Below are 26,400 nucleotides of genomic sequence, written 5' to 3'. Positions count from 1 at the left end.
TTTCTTTATATTAGAAGTTTAGTTTTTAGGTTCTTATATCCAGTGCTACCCAAATTCCTAAGATTATGTGTTAGTGAGTAGAAAAAAAGTCAAAAAAGGAAATCCCATCATTCAATCTATTTTATAACAGAATAACAGAGTTGAAAGGAACCTTGGAGGTCTTCTAGTCCATCCACCCTAATAATATGTATTAGGGTAGAAAGTCATAACTTTAGTTTGGCAAAATTCTGCCATTTAGAAGGAGACTAATAAAAGATTGGAGTTGATAGGATTTCACTGTTGTCTTTAGGTGTGATAACTTTATTCTAAAATTATGTTAACAGAATTTTGCAAGTCTGAAAGTACAAGTCTTCTACTGTCTCCTTTACATACTGATAAACGAAGGAGGAGGGTCCCTTCTGAACCTCCCATTCCAGCCACCATACAGCTGCTGTGGGTTTATGTGTCTATGTGTTGCAGTTAAAAGTACAGTAGATGAAGCTTCCTATGAATTGAGCTGGACTCTTGGTAATTACATGAATATGTTTAAGTGATGAAAATAAACTATGTAAAGAGGTTCAGGATTCTGTCCATTTCTCCATCTATTTATCAGCACAATAACTCTCGTGATTGATTAATGTGGCCCCAAATCTATTGCAGGGGGAGAAAAATTGAGTTCAAGAATGGGGAGAAGGTGGAGGAGGGAGGGAGGGAGGAGGAGAAGGAGGAGGAAAGAAAGAAAGAAAGAAAGAAAGAAAGAAAGAAAGAAAGAAAGAAAGAAAGAAAGAAAGAAAGAAAGAAAGAAAGAAAGAAAGAAAGAAATGGCCATCACAGAATTTACACATGTAAGACAGATATCATGCCTTGTAAATAGAGAAGCAAGATGTAGAATCATGTAAATTTACTCTGTTTAACCTATCTAATCCTAATCAGATGTATAGACATTGAGATTCATCCATGAGCTCAGAGTTTAGCTCCATGTTCAAGCAGCCCTTTTGGCAAGCAAACGTATTTTGCCTGCTGAACAAAAGAAGCAAGTGTTTTATGTGAAATGAGATCTGCTCCTTTTCCTCTTATTTGAGTGTATCTGTAATCTTGGGATCATCTGAAGTGGGTGGACATGCCAAGCTTTTCTTCTCCAGGACCAGAAAGAAAAGTTTGGGACATGCACAGGAGCCTGTTGTCAAAGAAAGGAGAAACCTTGGGAAATGTATTTCAGCCACTCCTCTTACACAAATTCTACTCTGCTCTCCTTTGCAACCAAATGAATTTTCAATAGAGCAGTCAATTATTGTGTAATTGCCCATAAATTTAGAATGACACCAAAATTATTTCATGCAAGATCCAAGGACAATGTTTTTCTCTACATAAATGTGGGATTCAAAGGGGCAGCAAAAAAGGATGGAGTCAGCTGATATTTCACTAATGGATTGATTTACTTGCCTGGAATGATAATTGCCCATTTACTTAAATAGCTGGGCACTTGTACAGAGGCCTGCCCCATTCAATGAGAAATGGTCCCTTCTAGCCAGGCACAGAATCATCCCATGATTTGTAGCTTTTTAAGTGCAAAATAGGGAGACAGGATAGTTGGGATTCATTTCCCAGCCACATTTGTTCCTGCCATCCTGATGATCCATCATAAGGGTGCCTCTGAATAATATGCAAAGTATGTAGATTTCCCTACTTGGTGCTAGAGGAAGGAGCAAGCAATTTATTCTACTATCTGGCACAACCAGAAAATGAGTCAGCATAGGGTGAACTCTGAGTTTTCTGCAAGGTGGCTCTCTATCAAAAGTTAGAGGAGAAGCAGAAGAAATCCTGTTCTGCAAGGGGTTGCAAGCCAACCACCATCTTGTTAATTCTCATCTGAGCTTTCTTTAAGTATCATGAGCAAAACAATTGAAGTATTGGGTCATCAGTTGTTAGCCTAACTGACTGGGAGGGAAAGTGTTTTTAAAATGATGTCTTCTTAGTGCCCTTTAACAGAGTTATTAACAAAATAATAGAGTTGAAGTTCGTCTAGTCGGATCTAGGACTTTTCGGCTCCTACCCTTGGTTGCGCCTGTTTCTCCACCAGGGTTCTGCCTCCACATATTCACCTCTAGCTTTTCTCCTCAGCTGGCATGCCCCTAGTTCAGGCATCCTCAAACTACGGCCCGTGGGCCGGATACGGCCCGCCAATGCAAACTATCCGGCCCGCGGAGTGGTGGGATTCAGCCCCGCCCCTCACCCAACCCTCATCATCGGCCTTATCTTCCACTGATCATCCACTCCAGCTGCACTTTTGGTTAGTTATTTTACCGGTTGAGCTGCACTACTGATCACATGCTGCTGTCGAAGGTAAGGCTGAAGGGTGTGGGGGGAGAGCCAGCTGACTGAGGGATGATCTCGCCAGTGCAGCCACGTGATCAAGGGTGGAGTAAGTAGGGAAGAGGTTGCTGCCAGCTTGAAAAGCAGCTGCCAGCATGTAAAGTAGTGCTTTAAAAGTCTTTAAAATGTTTTAAAAATGCTTTTATAACAGCCTTTCAGGGTGTTTTTCCACATGATGGAGGGGGCAATAGGGGAGGGGTTGCTGCTGGTTTGAAAAGCAGCTTCCAACTTGTAAAGTAGTGTTTTAAAAATCTTTTAAAACAGCCTTTCAGGGTGTTTTTCACATCCACGTGATCCAGGGCCAGTGGGTTGAGTAGGGGAGGGGCTGCTTTTAAAGTAGCCCTTTAAAAGTGGGTGGATGGGTGGGGGACATGTCTCCATGTCTCCTAGCTTTTTCAAAATCAGCTGAAGTTGGCTAACACTAATTCAAATGCAACTTCAGTATAATGCCTGAAGGAGATTTCACCCACTGCTTTGATTCTTGCCATATATAAAGTACATCCACCAAATTGGTTGCTGAACAATTTTGGTAGATATTCATGTGTGTGTATACACATGCACAAGTGTGGCAAAAAGCAAATCAATTTCTGAATTCTCCTCCAGGTTTAAAAGACTCTGCCCTGTAATCCCAAATAATTCAAAAAAGGAGGCTGATCTCCTATCCCTTCCCTGGCTGCCTCCCTTGCTGGCAGGCACTCACAGGTCATCTGAAACATATGATCAGGAGTTATTTTGAAGGAAATACTGTTTGTTTTATTCTTTTTTTTAATGGCCTATTTTAAGAAGCCTGAAGCTGCTGTTGTAATGAAGTTAGGCAAGTGGCAAGAAAGTTTGCACTCTTTTTTTTTTTTTAATTTGATTTATATGCCGCCCTCCTTTTTCCCTTTGGGGGGGGGTCTTAAGTAAATAGATTTCTTGGGTTGAGCAAGTACAGCAAGGACAAAGGCAAAATGGACTGCTAAATTGGCCATGCCCACCCAGTCACATGACCACCTAGCCACACCCACTCAGCCAGTCTGGCCCCCCAACAATCTGAGGGACTGAGGAATTGGCCCCCTGTTCAAAAAGTTTGTTGTTCGCCCTGGCCACTGGGCCATGGCCCCTCTGTCCCACATGCTTCGGCGTGGCCCATTTGATGACACAGTGTTCGTCCCAGCTTTTTGGCCAGCCAGGTCAGTTAGCCACCAGCCAATCAGCTAGTTGCTAATGCTGGCAGCCAGAAGCCATGGTGCGATCGATCGCAGGTGAGGGTTGGGGGGAGGTGCTGCAGCCAAACGGCTTGTTAGGAGAAGGAAGGGGAGGGGGAGAAGCTCCATGTTCCTGATCGTGCTTTCCTGAAAGTGTTTTAAAAATGATGTCTTCTTAGTGCCATTTAACAGTGTTATTAACAAAATAACAGAGTTGGAGTTCTTTTAGTCCAGTGATGGCTAACCTTTTTGCCGTCATGTGCCAAAAGCGGAGAGGTCACCCACGTGCATGCTCACACCCATAATTCAATGCGCCCCACACATGTGTGCACACCTCCCCCCGCTTTTAACACGTGATGGCACAGTGAGCCCGGTAGGCCCGTTTTTCACCCTCCCCAGGCTCTAGAGGCTTTCTAGGAGCCTGGGGAGGGCAAAAACGGCCTTCCCCACCCACCCCAGAGGCCCCCCGGAGTTGGGAAGCAGCTCATTTCCCAACTTCCAGTGGGACCGGAAGGCCCAAAAATCTGCTGGCCAGTGCACACATGCGCGCTGGAGCTGAGCTACGGCAATGCTCGCGTGCCCACTGATATGGCTCCGTGGCACCCGTGCCATAGGTTCACCATCACGGTTCTAGTCCATCCCCCTGCTCAGAGCTTGTTTGTTTGCATGTAGATATTTCATTACCAAACTAGGGAATATCATCAGTGCTAGTGAATGTGGGGTTTGCTCCCTGTATGTACAGTAGCTTGCATTGCCAATGTTGGTGGGGATGTGGGTTTCTTCTTGGTTAGCTCCTCCTCTTTACCAAGGAGAAAACCACACCTTCAACAACACTGGCAGGGCAAGCCACTGTATATGCAAGGAGCTAACCCCACACTCACTAGCACTGATGATGCTTCCTAGTCAGGTAATGAAACATCTGCAAGCAAACCACCAACTTTAGAGACCACCAAATATTCCATAATTTAATCTTGATCTACATATATTCATTTCTATTCCATCTTAATTGAATTCAAGGTGTTTTTTTAATTTTAATTTTGGTACTTGGTTTAAAAATGCAATCAATAATATTTAGGATCCTGTCTCGGAGTATTTTTGCTATGTATAATTGCTATGAGTTCTATACTGCTTCAGTCTCAAATAATCCAGCATCTCTGAGGTTTACATCCTCTTAATCTTATGTACCAGGTAGAAAGAGGGTTGCAGAAAGAGGCTCTGAGATTAAGATAAACAAGCAAAATATTCAGATCCCATCTTACTCTTGCTTGGTGTTGGAATCTCGGAGAGCTTGAAAACCAGGTGGAATAGGAGGAGGTGGTGGCAGTGAAGAGCCATTTTGTGAACTGCACAGTGAGAACTTGGAGGAGCTGTAAGTTTTTAGCACCTTTTTTGTCCTCCCTAAGAAGGAACATAAAGAGAGAGAAAAGGTTAACAAATGGCAATTTTTCCACCATCCTCGCTTCATCCATATTGGACAACTGGCTCAAACAATTAGCTCCCTTGTTGACATCCAAATCAAAATAAATCCTTACAGTTTAGTCCCTTTAAATTATTACTATTACTATTATACGTGTATCTATGTATAATGCACCTTACCAAAATGATCAAAATCATTGAGCAGTGCACAATGGCTTAAAAGAGTTTTGAAAAGGAATAACAATACAGGACCAAACACAATAATAACAACAAGTTGGGAAATACACAAACACAGACACACACAATCATTGGATAAGCACATGAATTGGTTTGCTTCCTTCCCATCTCCAGTAAACGAGAGATGAGCCAATTTAAAACTGCAAACATGTTTCCCCTGAAAAGCTCATTAAATAGCCATCCAAAGCCTCTCTGGGTGGGTGGATCCAATCCAGATTAGGATACACCTTATGAGTCCATCAAAGAAAGAAGAGGAAAGGTCGAAATAAATGCCAACCGAGTCTTGGACAAACTGATAGGCATATAGTTTCCTGCAGTTATGGGGAAAAGATTAAAGCCATAACACTTTACAGCAGTGGTTTTCAACCTGTGGGTCGCGAGCCCTTTGAGGGTCAAATGACCCTTTCCCAGGGGTCACCTAAGACCATCGGAAAACACATATTTTCAATAGTTTTAGGAATAATTTTATGGTTGGGAGTCACCATAACATGAGGAACTGTATTAAAGGGTCGTGGCATTAGGAAGGTTGAGAACCACTGCTTTACAGCATTTCTCACAAACTGGTTTCTACAATTAGGTGTCTTCTGTAGATCTAGAGGAGATGCCCATAGAGGTTCAAGAAATAGAGTCTGTAACATAGTATGGGCTATAACTTATCTGTCATTGCTTGCTTGTTTGCTAAATCAGATACAGTACCTTCCTTGATTTTTTAAGCCAGAGGACTCTCCCCTCAGACCAGACCTGTCACAAATCAGGTCTGTGTATTATGTGTTCAGCTCTGGACTTCAGCAAGTAACTGGTGCCAAACCAGTTTTAAATCGAAGGAAGCATAAGGAAAGAATGTGAGTCGTGCCTTGGGAAGATTTTCTTTGCTTGTGACATTTAGGCTGAAATCACACATGCATTTTTAAACTGCTTTAATTAGCACTCCTACACGTCATTTAAGGTGTGTTGCCACCATTTCCATGTTCTGTTATCCCTGTTTTAGAAGGCACCAGGAGGAGATATTCCCTTGGCTATTCTACACCAGATGCTGACCCCAGATGCTTCATTACCTGCCCAGCCCACGTGCAACACCCTGATACAGTCCCCTGAGTAAGTCTCAAATTGGTGTTAATTGCTGCTGTCTTCTTTACCTATCTTTCTATTGGCCACTTAAACAGACAAGGTCATGGGAAAGCCCTGTCAGTTTTGCTGGACAAGAAAGAAGCAGATTGACAATAGAATCCTGCACCAATGACAATGTCTGGCTATGTTCTCCATCCATGTTCGAGGAGTTTGGAGCATACTTTAAGAATTGGAGACCCTCTAGGCTCAACACTTGTTCACACAGTTAGCTGTCCTCCAAAAATTCAGACTGGAGCTTTTTCAGTAGTTCCTAAAGAAGCAGACTGAATTTGGGACTTCTCTTGGGTTCTCTAGCAGTGATTTGCCCCAGTTTATAAATGTAAAAAAAAAAAAAAAAGCAGCAATAAAAACAAAATACAACCTGGACAACTGCAATCATAAAGAGCAAAATTAAATAGATCAAGGTGAAAGAGAAATTTACTCATGGAGGACTCCATAAACTAAACAGTATAGGGAGGTTGAAATGATTCTGGAAACTGATCTTCTGCAATTATGATGGCAACAGATGCTCTTGAGAGTGAGATGGGCAGTTTTCAGATTTAATAAATAAATAAAACATTTTCTCCCTTTGAAAAATGTCAGGGATTTTAAGTGATGAAAGACATAGCAGCTAGCTGCTAGCAAGATATGCAAGATATGGGATCCTGCATGCCACAATGAAAGATTTCCACAACTTTATCAGTTCTTCCAAAGCATTATTCAATCCAGTATTAATCTTTGAAGTCTAAACGACTCGATGGCCAACTATCTAAGAGATTGCCTCTCTTATTATGAACCTGACTGGCCATTTAGATATGCAGAGGTCCCTCTGATGGTGTCCTCCTGGTCACAGGCTAATTTGTATCATCTGCGGAAGATAATGCAGAAGAAGATCTTCACCAGTGGCTTTCCCAAACTATGGACTCTATCCTCTTGTCCTCTTGAGTGTTCTTTCCCAAGAAAAAATAGTCTTATAGATCTTCTAAGGAAATAAATTTGTGAATACAAGCCTGAGACATTTTCTTAGCTTGCTTATCAGCAGAAGGAAATAAAATTTAAAATATGTTAAATGGTGTGTGTGAAGCTAGTCTTTCAGGAGAGCATCTAGTATTAAAGTAGTGATTTGGTTCATTCTTCTGCTTCTGGCTGAGTTTTTGATTTGACACCAGATTACTCAAAGAAGCAATTTCCTCTCTTGCTGGCTGCCCTTGGAATTTATCAACAGAGACCTTTTTAATCTGCTCATTGCATTGGTGGGTCAGTAAAAGAGTGGGTCACCCTTTTTGTAATGGCCCTAAGGTGCATCTGGGGAGGGTTCACCAGCTTTCTTTTAGCTTTTCAACACAATTCTGCAGGTTCTATAATTCTTCTTGATTTATGAACCACTCATTTTATCACATAATTATTCTTTTGATCTTACCCTTAAATGCATCTTAAATTGGGATTTGTCATTGTCTTCTTCATGGATGGATGGATGGATGAATGGACAAACAGATATATTCACTTTCCAGTCTGTGGCTGAGAGAGAGTGACTAGCCCAGAGTCTCCCAGTTGGCTTCCATGCCTAAGATGGGACGCGAACTGGGTCTCTCCACTCACACTCCAGTATCTTAGCCATTACACCCCATACTGCCTGCAATCTGAAGTAGTAAATTTCAAGAAAAGCTGTATTGATTGATTGTCCTGGAAATATAAACTGGCCTTTCATCAGGGCATTTGAGTGCTCTAAGAGCAGCACACATAATACAAACCAGCATCACAACCATTTGTAAAGCCCTTTTGTGAGTCACACCATTACATCTTTTCTCCTAGAAGGTCCAACTTGGCCAGATTGGCTATTCATTGCAGACACTACTTCATGAGTAACTGAGGAGGATCTATGGACACAGGATATTTGGGAAAAGTGTGATGGAGGCCTTGTACATAGATTACAAGGAAAATCCTCATCAGCAGTAATGCTGGTGCCTCATTAAGCAGTTGAAAGGGCTTCCGAGTGCCCTCTTGGTTGGAGAGTCACCTTGTCGGCTCAAGGCTCATCTGGCAGTGAGAATCCCATAATAAAGCAATGGCAGCAAAGCACAGAAGTACACAAGGAGTTGCATATATTTAACACTAGAGCAGACTATATAAACACACTGTTCAAATAGTATCTAATAGTCTTACCTTCAGTTTTAGAGCTCTTTAAAGCTGAACTATTGAGAATCAGGCCAGTATTTAAACAACAGAGTTCAACAAACATTAAAGAGGGAGAGACCTTGATTCTTTGCAAGCATACAAGCTTTGCATTTAGATCTATTAAACAATTCCATGGAATTTTTCTTTCCTGATCTTTTTATTTTGCTGTAGATAGAAAAAGAAAGCCTTCCTTCCTTCCTTCCTCCCTTCCCATCTGGAGAACTGATTCTCATGGATGGCCTCCAAAACATTGGCACTTATTTATGAACTTCATCAGGGATATAGGTAGATGTCATGTACAATTAACTACCTATTGTTCTTCAGTCATCTTGACTTTCTACACTTCCATTCGATGAGCATCATTCTTGGAGACTTTTTCCAATCAGATAGCAGAAGGCAGCATGGGAGGCTATAGGCGGATGGATGGATGGATGGATGGATGGATGGATGGATGGATGGGTGGATGGTGGAAGGAAGGAAAGGAGGAAGGAAGGAAGGAAGGAAGGAAGGAAGGAAGGAAGGAAGGAAGGAAGGAAGGAAGGAAGGAAGTCCTTGATCATCTTGCAACAATAAAAGTAGCACAAAAACAATCAGAGAATGAAGTAGAAGAATAGAAACTGCTTTCATATTGTCTCACATATGCTGTCAAAGACTCAAAGGAAAAACAAGTTGCCTGCGGCAGTCCAGAATTAGTCATTAAGTAAAATAAACATAAGCTTATGGCACTAGGAAGGAAGGCACCACAGAGATTAGCTCTCCTGTCCTTAATTTTTTTTTTCCACTACCATGCTCAACTTTTCAGCATTTATTGTGGGATGATAAATCACAATAGAAAAAGCAGCTTCTCTACAGGCAAAATCATATGGTGATATGGTAATAAAGCTTCCAGGGGACCAGAATAAATAAAAGCATTTGATGAGCCTGAGTTTAAAATGATTTCTCCCTCCTCCCACCACCTCCAAAAGAAGAATTAAAGGGGGGGGACCCTATCATCCCTTTTCTATTAAAATATTTCCAGCTGAATCTAAGATGACCCTCCTATTTAAAAAAGGTTTTCTGAGGTTTCACTGGATATCCAGTGATACTCTGCTGCTCTCTACTGGAATAGAGAAAGAGATGGAAACAGCTTAGACATGAACCCAGTAAGAAGAACCCTTACAAAAACAAGAAGTGAGATGACATTATTTTTAAAGTCTACCAAACCAATCCCACCACCATATCTTTACCTGGACTAGCTAACAGCTTTGCTTATTTTCAGAATTTTAAATCAGATTGCAAAGCACTAAAGCCAGGGATGACAGTAGGAAAAATAGAAGGGTGTCAAATATGACTTTTCTTATAATTTTTTTTTCATTTTTCCCACATAAATTTGGTTTGTGACATCTGTGAAAGTTTTTTAAACTTCATTTTAAAATAGTCATTTATTTTTTATATCCTGCCTTTAGTATTTTTTAAATAAACAATTTAAGATGTAGAATATATGTAACACTCTTTCTTCCTCCTACAACTCCCACAACAATATGCCTATGAGGTGAGTTGGCCTGAGAGAGAGTGACTGGGCCAGGGTCACCCAGCCAGCCTTTTTTGGCTAAGGCAAGACTAGAACTCACAGTCTCCTGGTGGTTGGGTCAGAGTCACCTAGCTAGCTTTCATGCCTAAGGCAGACTAGAACTCACAGTCTCCTGGTAATTGGCCCATGATTGCCCAGTTGGCTTCCATGGCTAAGGTGGAACTAGAACTCATGTTCTCCCAGTATTTAGCCTGATGTCTTAATCACTAGACCAAGCTATCATGCATATATGCATTTTCTTATCCCATACTCATGCACGCACATACATTACACACCCCATATTTCTAGAACAAAGCATTGTTCAATGTTGTTAAAACTAACATCAGTTACTGGGTAACTTAGAAATAAAGTTAATTGTTGTAACATATAGGTTGTGGTACATCATCTTGCACTATCAAGGGATTTAAAAAAAAAAAACCCTCTTCTTTTAAGCTGGAAAACCACACTGCCAGATTTAGGGAAAATATTTGGAAAGATAGTTGGGCTTCAGTTTTTATTTTGGTTCCCTAACTAAAACTAGGTTAGTGGCTCTGCTGCACCAGTCAGAAATAGGGCTCATTGCACTGGCCTTCTCTCTGAGTAGCTTCCCTCTGACAAGATGTAAAAAGTAGTCTTTTACCCCAGTAACTGGCTTGCATCTAGAATACAAATTTCTTTCCATTTTTCCAGCCGGTATATGTGAAAATGAAATATTGAAGACAATATTAAGGGCATGTCAAACTTTCTCTTTGAGCAGATTGGTTTCTGAAATACTAACTGCTTCTCTTCTTTCCTATTTGTCTCCACAGCTAGGCTTGTGATATTAAAAAGGATGCCATTCTTTCAGCAGATGGAAAGAGGGAAATAGGAGACAGAAAGGGGGTAAGTAATTGCCTGCGAGCACAAAAATGACAGAAACTCGGCATGGCCAGCCAAGATTACATCTGTTGGGATCTAAGTGTTTAAAGAGATCTCACCTGGAAGAACTAAGTGCCTATTATACCTGATTATGCCCCTAAGCAGCAGAGAACAATCGCATGAGCCAAGGACCACGTTAAATGCCTTGTTCTCAGTCCCTATCATATTCATGTTACTTCTTCCCATATATCATGCTTGAAGAGGACTCTGCTTGGCCTATCCTACTGAGATCAGTTCAGATAAGTCATGACAATGTCTTAGAAATCAAATGGTGGATTCCAGTCTAACAAAATATCTACAACTGATTGGGTCTTTCCCCCAAACCCTGAGGCAAAAGTTTCTTCTCCTACCATGGACTCTTTGGTGCTTTCCAGAACTGACAACACTCCTTGAGCTACTATGGTTGCTCCAATCTGCTGAGAATCCAGATGGGGACAAGGGTGTGCTGTGTACCTGTTGAAGCTCTGAAAGAGAAAGAGATTTTCATGATAGTATGTGCCTGTTAGATTAACCTGAATTCATGCTGTTACAATGATCAACCATTGGTCAAGCTAGGATGATCCAGATACTGAAGTTATTACTTGTCCAGGAAGATACTCCAAGTCATAAATCTGATGGATCAGATGAAACCGCTGCCCATGAAAGATTTGGGGTCCACATCTGGTGACAGTCAACATTTTCCAGTAAGAGGAGCATGAGCTACTTCAGTCAAATTGCATATGGTCCACAATGAGGTGAAAAAGCCTTCAGTGAAATGTAATAGATGGGTAGCCTAGCCAGCCCTTACAAACACATTTCTTCCAAATATCAGATGGTATGCATTTCAAGAGCCCATCAAAGGACTATGCATTATTCTAAGCATAGGAAGTGAGAAATCATATCTATACAACCATGTAAGTACATGCATGTTCCTGAGTAGGCATTTACACTTATGGGTCCTACATGTACACAAATCTTATTTCCTTCAATTCTTAAAACCACAGCTGGTGGCTAAAGGCTCTGACATGGTAGAGATGACTATGAAGGCCAAAACTATAACAGGCTCTCCAGATAGGGATGCTCTTTGAGCTGCCAAGTTAATTTCCAAGTAACTCAGCCCTTGCTGTGTCCTTAACAGAGTGGATGCGTCGCTCTGCATCGCTCCTGGCAATTAGCAGCTGCAGCAAGCAAATGAGGCTTTCTATTACATTCCACAAAAGCCATGGCATTAAATCTGTACCTGAACTTTGGAGATAATTCAATTAAGTCCCCTTGCAAAGAGGAAGAGGGGGGAGAGATGCTACAACCAAGGAGAACTCAGTTTTTTCCATTTCCTGGCTACCTGCAGGAATTCTCTTGATATTTAGATCGATGCCCTTATTCATTTTCATGATCTTGTGGGTGAAGGCAACAATCAGTGAAGGCACCCCTGACTTTTTGAGTTGGACAAGACTTCTCGCAGACACATAACTGGTTCAAGAAGTGAAAGGACAGGAAGCAGGTAATAAGGACTTCCACAATTTCCACAATGGAGAGGTGTATAGTGTATGGGCATCCCTGCCACAAAGATCTGCATTGGCACCAAAACGTTTTCAGTTGTTTGGAACTGGGTAGCTCAAGTAATTAAATTGCAGATGATATTAACTTATTTGGGGCAGTAAAAGAGAAGAGAAAGAGTGCAAAGAGCTCCCAGAGGGATTGAAAATGGCTGATTAGTACAATGCAATGCAAAGTCACGCACATTTGAGAGGAAAAAATTCAATTTCACATGCATACTAATGGAATCTAAGATGGCAACAGTGATTGGCCACCAAAGAGATCTTGGAGCTATGGTGTAGAAGTAAATGCAGATGACAATCCAATGCATAGCCTTGGTGGGGAGGGAAACAGGCCCATTTCACTCAAGAAATCCTTAAGAAGGAAATCGAGATGAGAACTAACCTAGCAATGACCTTCTATAATACTTTGATAAGATTGCAGCTGGAATGACATTTCTGGTCATTACACCTCAAAAAGGATATTGCAGCCTGACAGGATACAGAAAAAGACCATTAAAGCTTATTTGGGGCTACAGCAGGTCTTCTACGAGGAAATACTGTAACATTAAGTCTCTAGGTTAAAAATGACGTTAACCATATATAAAACCCCACATGACATGAAAAGATGGAGAGAGACATGTTTTAGAATCTGGGATCACCTCCTGAATCTGAACTTGCAAGATTTGGACTGCTTTTTTAAAAAATGTTTATTCATTTGTGGAATTTGTATATTGCTTCTATCATTATAGTTTATAGAGGTAATGATGGATATCAATTTTGATTTCTTTCAAGGAAGCTTTTGACAAAGATTTATCAATAGTCAGAGACTGCTTTAGATACGTGTCAGTTATTTGGGGAATGGGCTTTGCCTTACCCTTTTTGTCATATTTGGCCCAGGATCCTCTGATGGTACGATTTGGGGAGAGGGAACCAGCTGCCTTCCATGGCCCTTGTTGTGTTCTTCCTTGGCCACTAGCACGATCAGTCCTCAGGTTCTGGCTGCCATGAGACATGAGCTCACCAACTTGTGTTAACTCCATTCTTTGTAGGTTAGGATTGGAAAGGTATGGCAAAGAACTGTAGAAGGTCTTGAGATCTTTTGCTGGAAGGTTCATGCAGAAAGCACCATATGGGTTACTATTGCTGCTATCAGATACCAAAGGTACAGTCTGGATTCGTGATCCTTGACTCTGCCTATCAAAGGACACTGCTGTGGGGATGAAGACACAAAGGCAAAAAGAGATGCATGTGATTTTCTGACTTTACAGTCAAATCCCTACAGTAGTGAACAACTAATTGGCAAGATTGGTAAGGCCCAATCCATACTGTACAAGGCCTATACAAAAAGAGAAGAAGGGCAAAGACCACAGGATAGACCCAGAAGAAGATGGAGAGACATGAAAGAAACACTACAACAACTTCAATTAACAATTAGTGAGGCTGCCAGAAAAGCAAGAACCAGAACTTTGTATATCCCTTGATACCAGGAGGAAGAGGAGGAGGAGGAGGAGGAGGAGGAGGAGGAGGAGGAGGAGGAGGAGGAGGAGGAGGAGGAGAAGAAGAAGAAGAAGAAGAAGAAGAAGAAGAAGAAGAAGAAGAAGAAGAAGAAGAAGAAGAAGAAGAAGAAGAAGAAGAAGAAGAAGAAGAAGAAGAAGAAGAAGAGGAGGAGAAAGGAGAAGGAGGAGAACATTAAAATATATTTGCTTCATGTAAATATTGTTTATTTTCTTGAAAACCATATATCAATTTATTAATTTTTATAGGAAGGTGCTGGTGCAAAAGGAGTCACAGAATGCGCATGTCCCATCTCTTCCATCTCCTTTTTGGAGAAAGGATTTCCTTCCTCCACTTTGAGGGATTATGCAAGAAAAAACAGAGGAAGATACTTTTCCTATACCATGGACAGCATCCAGCCCATAGGGGTAGCATGCTGGAAAGAAGCCCAGAGCTTCTGCAAGGTTTAGCTCCCCAGCCCTGTTCTAGATTCAGTTTCAACAGGACATCTTTTGCATGGGGTGTGGGATTAAAGAATTACCCAAGTAACATAAAAGGTAATTGCCTTGCACACTAAATCTATTACTGGCTTTATGTTGCTTTTCTTGAATTTCGTATGCACATTCTTTGATTTTATCTGGATCTCCACAAACTACCCACAAGGTCAATTAAAAGGGTAGTGCAATATAATAAAGATAGAAACAAGACTTTCAACTTGGCCATGAATGAAGAAGAAGAAGAAAATGTATACTAGATTTGTGGAATTCTTGGCTGTCTTTGGATTCCATCCACAGAAGTTGGCTACTGAGACTGCTGCTGGTACTGTGATTCTTGGAACCAGATGTGGATTTCCATGTATTTGAAAGCCAAGGAGAATCACTGGAGTCTACCCTGTAGTCAAGGGGAAAATACATATAACTTCATGTACATGGTTCAGGATGATAGCTTTGAAAGTTATTTTTTGCCCAGCCAAAGGAAAATAACCTAACATCAGATCATCCTGTTACCAAAATAAGAGACAGATGTAAACCAGGCCAAAGAGACAACTGTCCAGCATGTTGAATAGCAGGGAAGAAGAAACATACACAAAAATTCAACAATAGTTTTAGTGTAAGCAGGACAGACATTGATAAATATTTGTTTCCTTTCCTTTCCATCCTCTTGTCAAACTTCTCCTTGGCAGGCTAAATTAAAAAAACAGTTAAACAAATGCACAACAATCCAGAAACTTCTAAAAATAGTTTTACTACAGAAAAGCTAAGAAACCATTATGATAGAATTCAAGCAACTACTGATAAGCAGTAGTTGCTGGAATTCTATCATAATGACATTTATGAAGTAACATTTATGAACTAAAAGTATCATAATGACATTTATGAAGTAACATTTATGAATTAAAAATAGTAAAACTACTTTTAGAAGTTTCTGGATTCTTGTGCATTTGTTTAACTGTTTCTTATCTAGCCTGCCAGGGAGAAATTTGACAAGAAGATGAGTCATTAAATTAAATACTGTGTCTTCATCAGTAGTTTGGCCATAAATGTCTGCAATATTTATTTATTTATGCCCAGGAGACTGTGAAATTATAAAAGTGTATGACATCTATAAGAGTTTTAACTCTCAGGTTACTTTGGATAATGGCAAAGGTTTTCTAGTTATATTATTTGGGTGAATTCTCATAATTTTACACTGATTTCACTTTACAAAAACAGAAACAAAAAGAATTAAAACATTATCTTTTCCCCAAAACAGGGCCAGCCATAACTCATTCCAGCCCTCCCTCTTAATAGCATAATACATTCTTTGACATTTAACCCCAAGAATAGATATTCAAAAAGAAACAAGCATCCTGAATCCTTACAATTCCAGCTCTCTCTCACCTATGTTTGATGATGGTGTCATCACTTGCATTTCGGTACAGTCCTGAAAAGAAGAAAGTGTAGCGTAAGATGCTATGGCTCCCTGTTCTTACTAAGAGTCTCTTTACAATGTTTGTGTCGTGGCTGACAACAGCACTCTCTGCTATTCTGAATAAACCTTCTTTTTCAGGAATAAGCAATTTTTTTATCTGCAGGCCAACCATACATTTCCTCCAGTAGCACCATTTATGCATTTATGCAGTGATTAAATTATTCAAGGAATTTGAGAAAACAACAGGCATTGGTGGGACATTTAATCCTTTCTTTGTACTCCCCACTGCAGATAATCCTCTATCACTTTTAAGTGGCATTTTCCCCTTCTATGGTTCCAAAGGAATCTACGGAAATGCTAAATCTTTTGACTGACCTTTGTGAGCCCTGACTGTGTCATCTGAACCCAGCCAAAGGCAGCCTCCCTTACCTTCTCCAAGGGCGTACCCTCTTCTGCCACCAAACTGCCTGGCTTGTTGCTGGCAGACATAAACTGCCAGCACCATCAACATGATCCAGAGTGCCGAACCTATGCTGGCAATGAAGACAGGCTGACGCACTACTTCCAGCATGTAGTTAGCTGACAGAAAGTCTGGGCTGTTCGCCATCTTCTCCACCATGGGGTCTGCAATGAAATAAGTTTAGGTGATGGAATAGTGTGACACTGAATGCACATCCTGAAGAAAGTGTAGGCTCTAGAATCCTCAACATCCATGCTGAAAACTATGAACCCATATACATGCAAAAAGACTCCAGTTGAAAGCAGTTGACACGGATGGAGGAACGCTGTTGACACTGAAGAACTAATGGCGGTGTAGTGGATTAGAGGAGCTTAATATCAGTTTTTGTAAAAAATAATAATAAAATGTTCTCACAAGTTCAGAGTAAAAAAAATCCTCACCTAAAGCACAAGATACATGTAAGCACATGTAAGTCCTCTACTTACAACCAAAATTGGGACCAGACTTTCCATTGCTAAATAAGGCAGTTGTTAAGTGAGTCATGCCCAATTTTACAACTTTTTTTGCTATGGTTGTTAAGCGAATCACTGCAGTTGTTAAGTGAATCATGCAGTTATCACATAAATCTGGCTTCCTCCTTTGTCTTTGCTTGTCGAAAGCTGGCTGGGAAGGAAATCACAGATCCTACTGTCAACTCTGAAGCAAACCTGGCTGGGCCCATTTTTGCTGCTTCAGGGTTGCCACTAGATGGGAGGGGGAGGGAAATAGTTAGCTGGGGCTTTGCAGTCAAAATAAAAAGTGTTCCTGTGGGAACCAAGATCATTCCAACAGGTGGCTGTGAGAGGAGGAGCAAAGTAATCAAGCCAGCACCTCGATTGGATCATGTGCCTGATGACTTGGGAAAAGGGGGAAAACTTTCTTTTAATTAGGTGAAAACCACAGGAAGTTTCAGAGTCGGTTTTCACCAGTTATGCCACTATGATGTATCCAATAAAATTGTTCTTTGAGGAATCTACCTGCCTCGGAGTTCTGCTTTCTATGGGTGCATTTCTTGGAACACTGACACCTGGGATGCTGCAACCATCATAAATAAATGTCAGTTGCCAAGTGCCCAAAATTTGACAACGTGACCAGGTGGATGCTGAGATGATTGTGTAAGTGTGAGGACAAGTTGTAAGTCACTTTTTTTATGGCTGTAACTTTGAACAGTTGCTAAATGAATGGTTGTAAGTAAAGGACTAGCTGTAGCTGGCACATTTCATATTAGCATCACATCTGCGATTACACTAAGATATTAAAATATCCTAGGGAGGAATAGGCTCAGGCTCAACCCATCCAAGACCGAGTGGCTGTGGTTTGCGATGTCCCGATATAGTCAGTTGGTGCCATCACTGACTATTGGGGGCGAATCATTGGCCCCCACGGAGAGGGCGCGCAACTTGGGCGTCCTCCTGGATTCACGGCTGTCTTTAGAAGAGGACTTGACAGCCGTGACCGGGAGGATTTTTCATCAGGTTCACCTGATTCACCAGTTGCGTCCCTTTCTGGATCAGGACTCCTTACGCATGGTCACTCATGCCCTCGTCACCTCCTGCCTGGACTATTGTAATGCTCTCTACATGGGGCTCTCTACATGGGGCACCCGGAGGCTCCAACTGGCACAGAGTGCGGCTGCGCAGGTGGTAATGGGAGCGACATGGCGTTCCCATGTAACACCTCTCCTGCACGAGCTCCACTGGCTCCCAGTGGTCTTCCGGGTGCGCTTCAAGGTTTTGGTTACCACCTTTAAAGTGCTCCATGGCTCACGACCTGGGTACTTGCGGGACCGCCTACTACCACCAATAGCCTCCCACTGGCCGGTACACTCTCATAGAGAGGGGCTCCTCCATGTGCCATCGACCAAACAATGTCAACTGGCAGCCCCCAGGGGGAGAGCCTTCTCTGTGGGGGCACCTACTAACTGGAACGAGCTCCCCCCGGAGATACAGAGGATCCCAGATCTGCGCACCTTCCGCCGCGCTCTAAAGACCTTTTTATTTCACCAGGCGGGCCTGGCCTAACTTTCTCCCTCTTTTTAAACATTTTTAATATTTTTTAATATTTTTAATATTTGAAGTTTAAATTTGTTTTAAATTGATTGGGGTTTTAAATCTATCTGGGCCAAACTATTTAATTCAATTTTATCTCTGCTTTTTAAATTTTGTATGTATTTTATTGTTGGCTATTCACCGCCCTGAGTCCTTCGGGAGTAGGGCGGTATATAAATCAAATTAAAGTAAAGTAAAGTAAAATGTAGCCTCTTCAACCAAAAGGATGTCCTCAAAGGGTGCCCCACTATACGGACACTACTGTAAAATAAGAAAAGTGCAAGGAAACAATTTCCAAAATACAGTTATCTATGTCTCAAGAAATGATAAAATAGCCACTTCTGACCTGCAGTGCCACATACAGGATTGCTAGCTACTCCAACACCTGCTCCATTGATTGCGGCTATCTTCACACAATATTTATGCCCACTTGGGAGTCTTATTGTTTCCAGGCTATATGTGTCTCCATCTACTGTCCTGTTAAATCCTGGATGAGTTTCATTGCCAAGGAACCAGACCTGGGGGGTGGGGAAGGAAGAGAAAAAGGTAGCTCTCCTGGATCACATAAAGCAAGTTATTTTCTGCAAAACTGAAGGACAATGGTCCTTAAATCTCTGAGAGGCCAAAAGTTGCTGAAACAAAGTATCCAGCAGCTCCATTCAGTCTGATAAATAGTGAGGAAATTGTTGTAGCTGCTTAGCGAATAGATGCCAAGCTAAAATAACAAGCAAATGTAACACTTGAAAGGGAATGTTATTATCAGAATGAGACAACTTGCCACAGCCAACTCACCATGGGACAACTTAACTATTCGATTTAATTATTTAAAATAAATAAAAAATATTTTAGAAGTCTGTAGAGGACTTCCGGTTGGCACCGCCGGCGTTGTGGACGGTCTCTCTGGACCGCTGGCCCCGTGATCCCGTAAAAGCCGCTTTGACAGCGTTAAGCAGCTGTCTGGCGGCTTGAAAACCTCTCCATTGGGAGAAGAAGGAGAGGAGAGCCGATGGGTGTGGGTAGAGCTCCCCGTAAGCCTCCTGGAATAATTCCAGAGGCTTGGAGGGCGAGAGCTCCCCAGTCAGCCCACTGAAGCTCCGGATCCGTGACGATCGTTTTTAAAAATGCTTTGAAAAGTCTCTCTCAAGATCAAGCAACTCAGCTGGGATCATCAGAGCCTTTTCAAAGCATTTTTTAAACCACCTCTTCCCCGGAAGAGGTTGCAGAAAAAAATGCTTTGAAAAGCCTCTGAGATCCCAGCTGAGCTGCGCGATCATCAGAGGCTTTTTTTTTACTTTTAAAAGCATTTTTTCAGCAGAAGAAGTTGTAGAAAAAATGCTTTTAAAAGTAAAAAAAAGCCTCTGATGATTGTGCGGTTCAGCTGGGCATGGTGGGGGGGGGCAGGGATTTTTGCTACCAGTTCTCCGAACCACCCATCCATCGCTACCGGATCAGGTAATCTGGTCCAAACTGGGAGCATTTCACCCCTGATTCTGTCCTTCCTTTTGCATCCTTTCTTTAATGATTCTGTTTCACCATTTCTTTGATATCAGTGTAACTCTTGTTCCGCAGTGAATTGTCCCACAGTCAGTTGGCTCTGGCCAGTTGCCCCGTGATGAGTTGTCTATGACAAATTGGCTGTGGTGAATTGTCATAGCTCCATATGACCTGCTTTACATGTATAACTACACAGAACAAAGCAAAAAAGAAACAAAACAACACAATCAGTCTTGCTTTCCTTCCTATAAAGACGTTCATGGTTAAGATTCCAAATCCTCCACTCCTTAACATCTTTTGCATCATCCATCTCTGAGGTTGCTTCCATCCTTCCAACATCTCCTCAGTAAAAGGTTCCCCTCGCACATATGTGCTAGGCATTCCTGACTCTAGGGGGCGGTGCTCATCTGTTTCAAAGCCGAAGAGCCAGCGCTGTCCGAAGACATCTCCATGGTCATGTGGCTGGCATGACTCAATGCCAAGGGCACACAAAACTTTGTTACCTTCCCACCAAAGGTGGTTCCTATTTTTCTACTTGCATTTTTTACATGCTTTCGAAATGCTAGGTTGGCAGAAGCTGGGACAAGTAACAGGAGCTCACCCCATTAGGTGGCACTAAGGATTCGAACCACTGAACTGCCAACCTTTCGATCGACAAGCTCAGCATCTTAGCCACTGAGCCACCACATCTCCTCAGTAGTCAATAACTAAACACCATACCTGATAAGCCTTAATGATGCCGTTATGGGTATCTGGTGGAGGGGGCTCCCAATGAAGGATCACAGTGCTATTCCCACCTCTGGACACGGTGATACTGATGATTTGTGGAGCAGCACTTGGCACTGAGGAAAAGAGACGGCACTGGTTGGAAATTCAGAAAGGCAGCTGAATTTTCTTGTTTTTTTTTTTTTCCCGTGAATACATTTCACTTCTCAGCTAAGAAGCATCTTGAATTAGAAGTGAAACATTTTCAAGGAAGAACAGAAACAAGTAAGTCCCATTGCCTTTTGGGGAAAAAAACCCTTTGGAACACTAGTTGCAAATATTTAGCAGAACCAAAACCACCCACCCCTTAAGCTGTTTGGGAACACAGGACCCATCCATCCATTATTTCATGTCTATTGTGACACTCCTTGTCTCTTCAACCACCCAATGCTTCTCCAATAGATCCAGAGGGAAAGGTGAAGAAATTTCAGATCATTTTTCCCTGTAAGAATAATAAACTCCTACCCAACCCCCCCCCAAAAAAATCTAGCTCTTCTACATCCCACTCAAGGCTACCTGAAGATAAATACAACAAAATAAAAGCAGGAGAAAAGAAAATGAGAAGAAAAAGAAAGCAGGTGGACCCACAGCTTTGAAATGTGGGCTCTGATTTCTTTCCAAAATTAAATACAGTTTTTAAACTAAAAAGGTTTTCCTGCAAGCTATTAAATTAACAATATTGGTCAAAACATGGTGATAGGTTTTTGCACCTTCCTCTGGGATGTACAGTTGCCTCACGTTGCTGTCTATGCCATGGATCTTCCCCAAATACGGTCGCACCTTGAATTCATACTTGTAACCTCTTTCAAGTCCAGGAATAATAGTCTGCTGGTCTCTTGGGACATCCCATTCAGCCCAGTGTACTTTTGTGGGCAGCAGAGAATGATAGAATACCTTGTAAGCCTCTATGGGCTGGGAAGTTGGAGTGACCTTCAAGCAATACAGTAATTGGAAATGTGCTTTAGTGTATTCCTTCTGGATGAAAAGAACATTTGTTTAATGTTGTAAGCCACTTAGAGTCACCATGTCCAGGGAGGGAGGGAGGGAGGGAGGGAGGGAGGGAGGGAGGGAGGGAGGAAGGAAGGAAGGAAGGAAGGAAGGAAGGAAGGAAGGAAGGAAGGAAGGAAGGAAGGAAGGAAGGAAGGAAGGGAAGGGAAGGGAAGGGAAGGGAAGGGAAAGGAAGGGAACGGAAGGGAACGGAAGGGAGCTTGTACAGGCAAAGCAAGAAATGTAAGCAAAATGGGAGCTAACCCAGAATCTTCACCCTAGTTTTGAATTATGAAACATTTGTAATGTTAGCCCAAAGTTCTGAATTTCACATTTGATTTGGGCCCAATACTGTTGACGCAGAACCTGGCTGAAAAAAAATGCAGTAAGTGAAATAAAATGATTCAAAACCCTTTGAAATAAAAAGTGGTGATGAAGAACATTTGTAAAAAAGGAAGTAAAATGGAGAATATAAAGTGAATTATTGCAAGGAAGAGCTATGAGGATTTGCATAATTAGGATTACAATTATTATTGCAGTTTTGAATCTAACTGGTCTCTGGAGTGGATGAATAATATATTCGTTTGGGGAAATCTTGCCAAGCTGAATTTCATTCTTTTTGAAACTTGATTCCTGTGAATCCAAGACCATCTCTCAATCTCTCTCCCTCCTTCCCCCTCTCTTTTGCATCCTAATTGTTAGATCTTGCTTTAAAATTATTTGTTTATTATATTTGCCTGCTTTGGGCTACATCACTCTTCGTAGGAACTATTGCTCTGCTTCTCATTTCTAACCCTCTGACCACGCCTGGTTCCTGCCATTACTTTGTTGTTTACAAATGAACCCACCAACCTAAAAATAGTTGGAGTTCACTTTATTTATAGAAACAAGTATGTTAATTAAAGTCATTTTAGATCATAACTCCTCGTCATCAAGAATATCTAGATTTTGATCTATTATCACTTCTCAAGTCACCCTTTGGTATTTCTAACTCACCTTCCAATGCAGATGGGCAGCTGGAGCAGAGGGGACAATAGTCACATTTACTAGGCAAATTCTGATATCCATCAGTTCCTTTGTAACATCTTTTGGCCTGTTCCATTCCTTCTGCCTGGTATCTAGTGGATCTAAAGGCCAGAAAAGAAACCCAAAATATATGTGTGAACCTCAATTTTAAAGTACTTGAAGGACATCCCAAAGTGATTTTTCAAAAGGCAACTGGACCTTCTTTGGTTTTTCCTTGAAGAAAAAAAACAATTCTGAGAATCATTGAGAGAGTACTAACAACCAGACCACTACAAGAAACATAAATCCTTCCATTCTCCACCATTCAGTCAAAACTGAAGAAGCTTCCTGGATGAGAAGCGAAACGTCTTCAAGAAAAAACAAAGAAAGCCCAGTTGCCTTTTGAAAAATCACATTTGGGACAACCATAACCTGGATGACTGAGAATCTCCATAGAATCTCTAATGGAGAATGATACCAATGGTTTCCTTGTGTTTGGATGTGATCTGGCCTTATTTTAGTGGAAAGTAGTCAGCCTAGGACAACATGAAGCCTTTAATCTAATTCCATATGGTCCATTGCCTACTTTTAACAACCTCATCCCCCATCCCCACCCCCGCTCACCCTACCCCTGACTCTTGTAAACGCTCTTTGTCCTCTTCTTCCCCCATGCTCATTACACAGCTTTTAACAGATCACCCTTAAATAATCTGTATATATCTGCTCTAGAGGAATTAATTGGGGAGTTAAGTCATCATTTAGTGGTTCATCTGGGGGAAAAAATGTTAGCTTTTTTTATTGTAGCTGAAAAATAATCTTGTGGGATAGGGGGCTGTTATTCTAAGAACAAAATAGTGGATTTTGGTAAATGCTTGTGAAGGATAACTCTGGCATTTAGTCAGCACAGGACTTCTTTTTTTTTCTTGATGGTCTTGTAGAGCTCACCTTCCACAGTTAAAGTTGCCTTGGCAAAGATGGTCCCTCCATGGCTGTAAGCAGCACAGATATATTTCCCAGCATCACACATTGTAAGATGGTGAATTTGAAGGACATTTTCTTGGTCTACTTCATACCTGTGAGGAAAGGTCCAGAATTCTCAGCTGGCCACAGGGACCTTATTTACATAACAAGAAATAAGCCAGAATTGGTTTTTCTCTCCTTCCTAGGAATACTTTCAGAAACTCAATAATACATTGTGTGATAGTCCCCCATTCCCAGGAATACTTTAAAAAAATAGATAATGCATTGAATGGCAATATTATTTGGTCCACCATGAATCTGCCATCTATCAAACTTTACTGGACATCTCCCAAGATATATTAATACATGATATACAATTTAGCAATAGCATTTAGGCTAATATATCACCCCCTGGAACTTAACAGCACTCTTTGGGTGGTTTACAATGTAGAATCATTATTTCCATATTGCCCCCAATAATCTGGGTCCACATTTTATTGACCTCGAAAGGATGGAAGGCTGAGTCAACCTTGAGCCTATCAGGATTGAACACCAGACAAACTCCAGGCAAAGTTAGCCTTTTAACCACTGTCTACCAGGGCTCTAAAGATATGAAGTGGTGGTGGTGGGGATCCTCCAATTCTTCATTCATTCTTGCATAAATTGATGAAAATTTCTGTCAAGAAGTTAGGTTTCCTTAGAAGAAATCTGGAGAGCCATACAACACCCTACTGCTTGCATTTAGTTAAAAACAGCCCTGGACTCTTTTATGTTGGCTGCTGTGAACTTTGGTTTGTTCGTTTGTTTGTTCTTTATTATAATAGCCATCTTGTCTGACCTTCTTAAATATTTCTGATCTTCTTACGAAGAAATAGCAGTCATACATGAAATGAATACTCAGCACTGTTCTCTCCAGTGAAGTTTGCTTGAGGATCATGTCTCTCACCACCCAATTTATCTTTCAGAATTCTTGGGAGAATGAAATGGCAAAGGAAAAATCCCTAAACTTCTTGAGGGATGATGATAATTTGCAGTAAGGAACTGAATGGGACTAGTCCTGCCTAAGACCATTTTTTACCCCATGAATTTATTAGACAAAGTTAGGTGCCCCAAGGGAAAAGCCTGAGAAATAAATCCAGCTGTGATGGTGGATTCTGAAGAATGATTATAGAATCATTGTCTCACCTACAAATCTAAAGATGAATAGAATTGGAACTTATCTTCAGAATCTAGAAAGTTATACTTGCCTCCCTGGAGGGAGCTCTCCATCTTCTTTATACCACTGTACAACAAGTTTTGGGTCTCCACGGATTCCACAAATGAACTGAACACTACTGCCAACACTGGCTACAACATCATTGGGTCTCCGAGTGAATGTTGGCCTCTCTACAATGGAAGAAGCAGAATGTTTCCTCAATCCCAATTTGGCAGGCTGACAGTTACCAATTTTAATAGGTGCCATCTTAAGGAGATGTTCGTGCATTGTTCCGAATTATCTTAAATAATGGCCCTTCAAGTGCAAAACAAAGCCTAGATGACCTCTAATGGTTGTGGGTTTTCTTACCAAAGACAATGACCATGGCTGCTCTGCTCACTTGCTCTCCTACTTGATTGACAGCTAGACAGGTATATGCTCCTGCATCACTCTTCTGAGCATGGGCTACCAGAATTTTTTCTTTTGAGAACTGCGGAAATACATGGTGGGGGGAGGAAGGAGAATTTGGAATATTAGAGGTGATAATGACCTTACTGGACAGTTGAAGAAAAGAATCTCCTGATTTTTTTATGTCTTGGAAAAGGAAAGTTTATTCTTCAAACAATGTTGAGCAATATTTTCAAAATTAGAAGAACGCAATTTATAAGTTAAGGGTGCACAATCTCCAAAGTAACCTCAGCAGCCTCTCCCAAAATTGCCTTTGTCTTAACACAGGGGTGTCAAACTCACGTCATCACGTCATCATATGACGTATCATAACATTTTCCCCCTTTGCTAAAATGGGGATGGGTGTGGCCATCATGTGACGCATCCGGCCCGCGGGCTGTGAGTTTGACACCCCTGTCTTAACATGTTGTGTGAATCAGGCTATTGCTTTAAACCATCATTATGATTGTGAGGGTATCATTTATTACATTAAAAAAGTCATGGCATTTTATTAACTTGTGTTTATAGTACCTATACAGTAAATGGTGGCGATGCAGCCACTTAAATCCCATTTATTTCTATACATTTACTGTAATTGAGACTGTTAATCATTACCAATTTGTCCCATTGATTTCAGGAAGTCAGAACAATTAATTAATTAATTGTTAGAACAATTAATCAGTGGAACGACTTGCCTCCAGAAGGTGTAGGTGCTCCAACACTGGATGTTTTTTAAGAAGAAATTGGGCAACCATTTATCTGAAATGGTACAGGGATTCCTGCCTGAGCAAGGAGTTGGACTAGTTGATCTCCAAGGTCCCTTCCACCTCTGTATTCTGTTAGTCTGCCTCTAAGCTTCTTAAATCTAAATGCTGACTACAATAAGAGGTAGGTACCAGTTGGCTACCTCATAATGGCCATTTTCTGCACTTATGGGCACTCCATTCTTCTTCCATGAGATGGTGGGCTCAGGATGTCCCAGTGGAGGCACACACTCCAACAACCACGATTCCCCAATTGTCACCTTCAAGTCACTAGGATGAAGTCGGAATTCCTCTTCTAGGACTACAAAAAAAAAAAAAAGCATTCAAAAATAATCTTTGATAGGTGGATTTCATCCTCTCACCCCATTTTTAA

General features: G+C 41.3%; 1 protein-coding gene across 5 annotated transcripts in view; it reads right to left on the bottom strand.

Annotated features, from left to right (window-relative positions):
* The window catches only part of ROBO4 (roundabout guidance receptor 4), a 78,586-nt gene that overhangs the window by 19,441 nt on the left and 32,745 nt on the right, over positions 1–26,400 (bottom strand). For all 5 annotated transcript variants that reach the window (XM_034421881.3, XM_034421885.2, XM_087875841.1 and 2 more), the window contains exons 3-16: positions 26,171–26,328; positions 25,186–25,306; positions 24,869–25,007; positions 23,607–23,734; positions 22,653–22,783; positions 21,380–21,599; positions 20,625–20,746; positions 18,757–18,928; positions 16,293–16,487; positions 15,833–15,875; positions 14,704–14,843; positions 13,333–13,668; positions 11,292–11,405; positions 4,799–4,937 (exon numbers count right to left, since the gene is read on the bottom strand). In XM_034421881.3, coding sequence (XP_034277772.1) covers positions 4,799–4,937; positions 11,292–11,405; positions 13,333–13,668; positions 14,704–14,843; positions 15,833–15,875; positions 16,293–16,487; positions 18,757–18,928; positions 20,625–20,746; positions 21,380–21,599; positions 22,653–22,783; positions 23,607–23,734; positions 24,869–25,007; positions 25,186–25,306; positions 26,171–26,328 — 2,158 coding nt within the window. The remainder of the gene's footprint in view (positions 1–4,798; positions 4,938–11,291; positions 11,406–13,332; positions 13,669–14,703; positions 14,844–15,832; positions 15,876–16,292; positions 16,488–18,756; positions 18,929–20,624; positions 20,747–21,379; positions 21,600–22,652; positions 22,784–23,606; positions 23,735–24,868; positions 25,008–25,185; positions 25,307–26,170; positions 26,329–26,400) is intronic.

This window comes from Pantherophis guttatus, chromosome 9, assembly GCF_059756535.1.
Source record: "Pantherophis guttatus breed Tessera chromosome 9, ASM5975653v1, whole genome shotgun sequence".
Lineage (NCBI taxonomy): Eukaryota > Metazoa > Chordata > Lepidosauria > Squamata > Colubridae > Pantherophis > Pantherophis guttatus.
Note: the sequence above shows the minus strand (reverse complement) of the source record. Positions and strands in the feature narration are given on the sequence as shown.